The following is an 8414-nucleotide window of genomic DNA, read 5'->3' as shown; positions in this document are numbered from 1 at the left end:
CAGCATCATCGGAGAGCTGCTGAAGTGTCACAGCAAAGGCTGTTATTTATTATTGTATAATAGCAATGTACAGGTTTTTTTTAACCCCTCCACCCCCCCTCCTCTTCAGAGGACAAATATCTTCATTTAGTTTTTACAGCTTTTTTTGCTACATACACATACATTTGACATACATGTTACTTTTATATAAAGCAGTCACATAACAATAATACATTACCACACACTCTTTAATCCCACCCCTCAGCCAATACCACCCCTCAGCCACTCTCAGCCCATACCACCCCTCAGCCCATACCACCCCTCAGCCCATACCACCCCTCAGCCCATACCACCCCTCAGCCCATACCACCCCTCAGCCCATCCCACCCCTCAGCCCATCCCACCCCTCAGCCCATACCACCCCTCAGCCAATACCACCCCTCAGCCCATACCACCCCTCAGCCCATCCCACCCCTCAGCCCATCCCACCCCTCAGCCCATCCCACCCCTCAGCCCATACCACCCCTCAGCCAATACCACCCCTCAGCCCATACCACCCCTCAGCCCATACCATACCACCCCTCAGCCCATACCACCCCTCAGCCCATACCACCCCTCAGCCAATACCACCCCTCAGCCCATACCACCCCTCAGCCAATACCACCCCTCAGCCCATACCACCCCTCAGCCCATACCACCCCTCAGCCAATACCACCCCTCAGCCCATACCACCCCTCAGCCACTCTCAGCCCATACCACCCCTCAGCCACTCTCAGCCCATACCACCCCTCAGCCACTCTCAGCCCATACCACCCCTCAGCCCATACCACCCCTCAGCCACTCTCAGCCCATACCACCCCTCAGCCACTACCACCCCTCAGCCACTACCACCCCTCAGCCCATACCACCCCTCAGCCAATACCACCCCTCAGCCACTCTCAGCCAATACCACCCCTCAGCCACTCTCAGCCCATACCACCCCTCAGCCACTCTCAGCCCATACCACCCCTCAGCCACTCTCAGCCCATACCACCCCTCAGCCACTCTCAGCCAATACCACCCCTCAGCCACTCTCAGCCCATACCACCCCTCAGCCACTCTCAGCCAATACCACCCCTCAGCCACTCTCAGCCCATACCACCCCTCAGCCACTCTCAGCCCATACCACCCCTCAGCCACTATCAGCCCATACCACCCCTCAGCCACTTTCAGCCCATCCCAACCCTCAGCCACTCTCAGCCCATCCCAACCCTCAGCCATTCTCAGCCCATCCCACCCCTCAGCCACTCTCAGGCCATCCCACCCCTCAGCCACTCTCAGCCCATCCCACCCCTCAGCCACTCTCAGCCCATACCACCCCTCAGCCACTCTCAGCCCATACCACCCCTCAGCCACTCTCAGCCCATACCACCCCTCAGCCACTCTCAGCCCATACCACCCCTCACCCACTTTCAGCCCATCCCAACCCTCAGCCACTCTCAGCCCATCCCAACCCTTAGCCACTCTCAGCTCATCCCAACCCTCAGCCACTCTCAGCCCATCCCAACCCTCAGCCCATCCCACCCCTCAGCTACTCTCAGCCCATCCCAACCCTCAGCCACTCTCAGCACATCCCAACCCTCAGCCACTCAGCCCATCCCAACCCTAAGCCACTCTCAGCCCATCCCAACCCTCAGCCACTCTCAGCCCATCCCAACCCTCAGCCACTCTCAGCCCATCCCACTCTCAGCCCATCCCAACCCTCAGCTACTCTCAGCCCATCCCAACCCTCAGCCCATCCCACTCTCAGCCCATCCCAACCCTCAGCTACTCTCAGCCCATCCCAACCCTCAGCCACTCTCAGCCCATCCCAACCCTCAGCTACTCTCAGCCCATCCCAACCCTCAGCCACTCTCAGCCCATCCCAACCCTCAGCTACTCTCAGCCCATCCCAACCCTCAGCCCATCCCACTCTCAGCCCATCCCAACCCTCAGCCCATCCCACCCCTCAGGCACTCTCAGCCCATCCCAACCCTCAGCCACTCTCAGCCTATCCCAACCCTCAGCCACTCTCAGCCCATCCCAACCCTCAGCCACTCTCAGCCCATCCCACCCCTCAGCCCATCCCACCCCTCAGCCACTCTCAGCCCATCCCACCACTCAGCCACTCTCAGCCTATTCCACCACTCAGCCCATCCCAACCCTCAGCCACTCTCAGCCCATCCCACCACTCAGCCACTCTCAGCCCATCCCACCACTCAGCCACTCTCAGCCCATCCCAACCCTCAGCCACTCTCAGCCCATCCCACCCCTCAGCCCATCCCACCCCTCAGCCACTCTCAGCCCATCCCACCACTCAGCCACTCTCAGCCCATCCCACCGATCACCATAGACCACCCTCGTTTGGTTTCAATGTGCCATATATTTTTCAATTGTGCTGTGATTTTTTTTCTAAATGTCTGAATCTTTCTAATTGTATATTATGCACAGATTGTGAGCTAAAGATAAACCTTTCCTACGAGTATTATATTATTTATTGACTGACTAAGGCTTTCCAAATTACCCAACACTGCTATTTGTAAGGTAAATTTTAAGTGCATGTTGTGATTTTTTAACCGTTCCTGAACCTGTGACCAGAAACAAGCTACATAGGGGCAATACCCGAATAAATGATCTAGTGATTCTGCCACTTCGCAACAAAATCTACAGAGCTGAGATCGTTGTATGCCCCATATATATGGCATTCTGTTGGTGGCAAGAATTTTATATAATCATTTAAATTGAAAAACTATGTATTGACTCAAGTGTAGTTTTTTGTACCAGTTCATAAACCCTATGACATGGAATTGGTACATCGAAAATCTCCTATTCATGTATGGCGCAGCTGTCAACATTTGTCCTCAGATGAAACTGGTATATTATTCTATTTATGCCAGTTCCTTTCAGCCAATTTGTATCTTTACTATATGGCAGCAATGTATAGTTTTGATTGGCAGTGTTTAAATGGGCATGATGCCTCTCAATATGCTACATTTATTATAGTTCTTACTAAGAGTATACATTCCATTAGATTAGAATATACAGTATAAATTCAGTATTCAGCTGACATGAATAAACATGGAATATTACTGTTTTAATTCATGTTTTGTTTATTTAGAGTAATAATACCCAAAACTATTTTCCTTTAATATGAACAAACAGTGGAGGATCCATTCACTCATTATCGAAAATCTTTCAGGTTGAAAAGACACGGGCAGAAAAAAAGCAATGCAAATCACAATCACACATGTAATATAGTGGAACAAAGGCAATAATCACAAGCAGAGTGAGAAGCCAGGTTATCCACTAAAGATTGTCAACATAACATCTTAAATTTGAATAGTAATCAGAAAATAAAATAAAACCTGGGATATTGTTCTGTTGGGTTGTCCATTTCCTGAGCTAAATTAAATCAAAACGGATATCAAAACAAATCATTTCTCAAATAAAAAAATTTGTGGCAGGGAATATCCAATCACTTTTCTTATATAACTTTTCTTTTAAAGGGGAAATCTGTGGCAGGGAATATCCAATCACTTTTCTTATATAACTTTTCTTTTAAAGGGGAAATCTGTGGCAGGGAATATCCAATCACTTTTCTTATATAACTTTTCTTTTAAAGGGGAAATCTGTGATTGGTATACACATTTTTGGCAGGGGTGACTGTTTTGTTTGAATCCTATAGTATATTGCGGTAAGACAGGTTAAAAACAACAACAAATGAAACAGGGTGAATATTGGGAGTGGAGAAGACACAGTATGAAACGAATGCAGTTAATTAAATTGCACTCCTCATTGATACTTATTTGGTCCTTGGCAACTATTAAAACATTTATATTACAAACACAAAGCAGCACACTCACCAAATGTAGTTATTCATCAACTGGCATCTTTGGTCCTTGAGAGCTCTCATCAAAGGAAGTATGGCAATTTATAGGATTCTTTGGGCTCACCATGTATATTTGCTCATCAATAGCACTTTCTGCATTACATTTGTATTACTTGGCCCATTAAAAACCATTAAAGAAAGTTCTCAAATGGGGCAAAATTGCAGTTTTGTAGACAATCTTATGTAATGCATTGAGGACATACAAATGAGCAATTTCCATTCAAAAGAAATATTTCTACAACCACCATACAATGTACCACAGGGAGGAAAGTTACATCATACAAACATACAAGTTCTGAGCTTTTAGGTTTACAAGCTTAGCCTCCCACCCAGCCCCAATTCAATGTCAACATTCTACAATGGATCCAAAGATGAAACAGTATATTCAGATCAGATGCTTCCAGGTACTGGGTCATAACATTACAGCTTCACCAGCATTGGAGTTCAGTGGTTATATATATATATTGTCCAGTCCCAGTACAGGCTTGGTTGATTCAATAGAAAGCTACAGTGGCATCTCTAGCTGCAGGCCAACTTCCTATCATGTTTAGCAGAATGAAGGTTCAATGAACATGTGGTGATCCTGTGGTCCAGTTCCAATACTGTTGATGGTTTATGGATGGAAGGGTGTTGGGTGGTGGGTGCCAACAGTTGAGGGTGTTGGGTGGTGGGTGCCAACAGTGTTGAGTTTGGATTATGGAGTTAGAGAAGGTTGTCTAGTCCCTGTATTGTTGTAGAGAGTAATATTGGCTAGGGGTTGTTTGTTGCAGACATTATTGCTCACTGGATTGATGAGCAGGGAGTTTGTATGGTCCAGTCTGTAGAGGCTCAGAGCTGACTCCGACTACTGCGATTGGATGAATGGCTAGCATATTGCCAATTGGGCAGAGGCAGAATATTTTTTGGTGATGTCAGTTGGAGTGATCCCTCCCCTTTCACAGACTGGTGCTCTCTGATTGGATCTCAGGGTCCAAGGGTGGGGTTGGATAGGGGGATGGCTCATGACCAGCAGAGCTCTCCCCTTGTATGTCCACCATAATTTCAGGGATAAGGGCTCGGCCAATCCCCTTCAAGTTCAGGCTGGCATCTACAGAAGACATTTAGATTGACAGGTAAGTGATCAATCAGGCAAAACACAGCCTACTAGGGTTAGGATTAATTACATTTTAATTCAGGCAATTCAGGGGATAAATTAAAATTCCAGTTTAAGAATTGAGAAGTGGTATTTATTAGCCAATTCAGGAGATAGATTAAAATTCCAGTTCTAGAATTGAGAAGTGGTATTTATCATGTTCAATTATGATTTTCGATTTCAGATCACTTCCCGAATTGATGCAATTGACCTTAACCCTGTAGTACACCAATATCAGTCTGCAGCAAGAAGCTCTACAGAACAGACAGAGGCACACACATCAGTCACCGAACAGACCATATCCACACCTCAAACCTAAGGAAAGCACACCAACTCTGCATAGTGGAGAAAAGACACCAAGGATTTGTCATATTGTAAAATATATATATAAATAAACGGAAATCCATTTGACTATGACAGGGAAGTTGAATGCCACGTTCTAGTCACAGTTCATACCTTTTCCGATGTGGGAAATGTGATTTCAATAACAGAGTGACTTGGAGAGTATTGTTGATATGTTACTCTGAAATGCTAGAAGTGCATCACCTGGGTTCTGGACTGCTTCAAAGAAATGAAGCCAAATCCAGTCATTTAGATGGTCTGGACATGAATTTTCAAATATCCCACAACTCTTTGCTTTTATGCAGATTCATTCTAAAGTTAATGTCCAGGCCTTCTATTACACTGCTCAAAAAAATAAAGGGAACACTTAAACAACACAATGTAACTCCAAGTCAATCACACTTCTGTGAAATCAAACTGTCCACTTAGGAAGCAACACTGATTGACAATAAATTTCACATGCTGTTGTGCAAATGGAATAGACAACATGTGGAAATTATAGGCAATTAGCAAGACACCCCCAATAAAGGAGTGGTTCTGCAGGTGGTACCACAGACCACTTCTCAGTTCCTATGCTTCCTGGCTGATGTTTTGGTCACTTTTGAATGCTGGCGGTGCTTTCACTCTAATGGTAGCATGAGATGGAGTCTACAACCCACACAACATTACATCAAAGTTGGATCAGCCTGTAGTGTGGTTTTCCACTTTAATTTTGAGTGTGACTCCAAATCCAGACCTCCATGGGTTGATAAATTTGATTTCCATTGATCATTTTTGTGTGATTTTGTTGTCAGCACATTCAACTATGTAAAGAAAAAAGTATTTAATAAGAATATTTCATTCATTCAGATCTAGGATGTGTTATTTTAGTGTTCCCTTTATTTTTTTGAGCAGTGTATTTGACTTAGATAAGAAATAGGAAGTAGAGTACCGACTGCACCGTCAGTATCAGACTGGACCATCTCTTGGACTATCCCAGGGGTGTTAAGAGTGGTTAGTTAACAAGGGTAGCTGTAAGTAGCCTTCAACAACAGCCATGGCACAACGGGGTGGGAATCACACGCATGTTATTTACTATTTGCAGGCAGGGTTAATGCATTGGGCTCAACCACACACACACAGGCAGACACGCACACACATGCAGACAAACACACGAGCACGTACGCACACACACGGAGAGCAAGGGGCTGCAACTCAGAGCGTCAGCCAATCATATCCTTACCATTACCTGCCTCTCAATCTCAGCTCACAGGCAGGGCGGCAGCTCACACATCTGCAATATTCCAATATTTACCCATCATGCATTTTAAATTAAATCACCACAATTACAGTGTATGGTGTGCGTGAGGCAATACTAAAGGCAGTGAGACCAGAATCCAAGTGAACAAACACCTTTCATTGTTACATTTCTCTCTCTGTGAGAGTCCTGATGAAATCACACAATGCTCGATTAGCTAGCATTGTCAGCAGCATATGATTTCATTGGCAGTTGGACAGTTAACTGTGTTAATACAGTAGGAAGACTTCCTGTTGTGTTTGCTTTGTGTCACTGTTTAATATCTAATACATTTGTGCATACACTTTTTATGTAGTGCTTTGTGTGTAACTATGTCTGAAACAGACTTAGCCAGAGTTTGAAAAAAAAGATTCTCAAAATGTCCTTCGACTAAAGAAAGAATGCATAGATAACATGCAGTATAATATTAGTGGCCTGAGGGAACACACTTAATGTGTTGTGAAAAGTGTTATGAAATGTCATGTACTATTTGAAATGATTTGAAAGTAAATGAATGCTGTTAGCACAGGCCCAGAGACAGTATCAATACACCGAGAATAATTCCTGGCTACAATGTCGAATAGCAACGCTTTTTTCTGATTTAGACTCTGAGCATATAATGGAACGTTTGGCAAACAAGGACATTTCCATTAGTGCAGGATGTGTGTGTGTGTGTGTGTGTGTGTGTGTGTGTGTGTGTGTGTGTGTGTGTGTGTGTGTGTGTGTGTGTGTGTGTGTGTGTGGAAATAGGGCCAACAATACATCAGTATGTGCTACTGCAATACCGTGTCTGAGTCAGCCAGGGAGCCTCCTGCTCTGCTTGAAACCTTGAGTTCCTACCAGGAAAACTGCCACCCCCACCCACACACACCCCCACACCCACACACTCCTCTGTTGAGATTAGTTTCCAGCTCTGATTATTATGTGAAGCTAATGAAGGAGCTGATTGGTGAATAATAGACTGAAACTCTATCCCTCTTTTAGTCATCCCTCCATCCTTCCTTTCTCTGTCTGCATTTTAGACTGTGTGTCATACCTTCTAGAGACGTCCTTTCTCACAAGAGTATGTTTCCTTCTTTACCACACGATGTATCATATCTCTGATAGGATATGGGCTGTGACTCTATCACCTATGACTCACACAGCACATATTGAGAGCTGGATGGAGTCCTCTGTTGTAAGGTATACTGGCCAACTAGCGTACCCAAGTAGGTTTGTGTCATGACAGTTTAATATCCGTTATAGTCATGAGTAGTTTGGATTGGGAAAGGATGGACTGTAACTTTACCGGTGATGACCTTGGAGGCAGAGCCGCTGGGCCCGTTGCTGTCGTCATTGGTGGGCGGCTGACGGGGCGGGGGAACTGTAGGTCGGGAGCGTGGCTTCGGAGCCGGCCTGGTGGGGCGAGGGAGGGAGCCAGAGTGGAAGGAGGATAGAGGGGTGAAGGGGGTGGAGGTTGGACCATCGTGAGGAGGGGTGCTAGGGGGTGTGGGGGTGTGGGGCGGAGAGGGGTCTGACTCCCCCTGAGACTGAGGGGGCTGTGGGGGCGGGTGGCTGGGGGCGTGGATGGGGGTTTCTTTACCAGAGTGGCGTCGTGGAGCGATGAGGGGGTAGGGGTTGTTAGGCGCGGGACTGTGGCCAAGGGTAGAGACATTAGCTACAAAGGGGTTGGCCTGTTTGGGTGGGGCAGGGGCTTGCTTCTTAGTACCTGGGGAAGACAAAATAAAAGCATGGCTTTAAACTATGAAATCACACTGATCAAAACACTGATAAGTACG

The 8414-nt window shown here is 46.2% G+C and overlaps 1 protein-coding gene across 6 annotated transcripts in view; it reads right to left on the bottom strand.

Annotated features, from left to right (window-relative positions):
• Positions 1 to 3083: 3083 nt before the first annotated feature.
• The window catches only part of arhgap17b (Rho GTPase activating protein 17b), a 64635-nt gene continuing 59304 nt past the window's right edge, over positions 3084 to 8414 (bottom strand). For 2 of the 6 annotated variants that reach the window (XM_031813833.1, XM_031813836.1), the window contains 3 exons: positions 7925 to 8344; positions 6583 to 6633; positions 3084 to 4973 (listed from right to left, as the gene is read on the bottom strand). In XM_031813833.1, coding sequence (XP_031669693.1) covers positions 6626 to 6633; positions 7925 to 8344 — 428 coding nt within the window. In that variant the 3' untranslated portion in view covers positions 3084 to 4973; positions 6583 to 6625. The remainder of the gene's footprint in view (positions 4974 to 6582; positions 6634 to 7924; positions 8345 to 8414) is intronic. The other 4 variants (XM_031813834.1, XM_031813837.1, XM_031813832.1 and 1 more) reach the window with 2 other exon arrangements.

Source organism: Oncorhynchus kisutch, unplaced genomic scaffold (genome assembly GCF_002021735.2).
Source record: "Oncorhynchus kisutch isolate 150728-3 unplaced genomic scaffold, Okis_V2 Okis06b-Okis10b_hom, whole genome shotgun sequence".
Lineage (NCBI taxonomy): Eukaryota > Metazoa > Chordata > Actinopteri > Salmoniformes > Salmonidae > Oncorhynchus > Oncorhynchus kisutch.
This window is presented reverse-complemented; position numbering and strand designations above follow the sequence as displayed.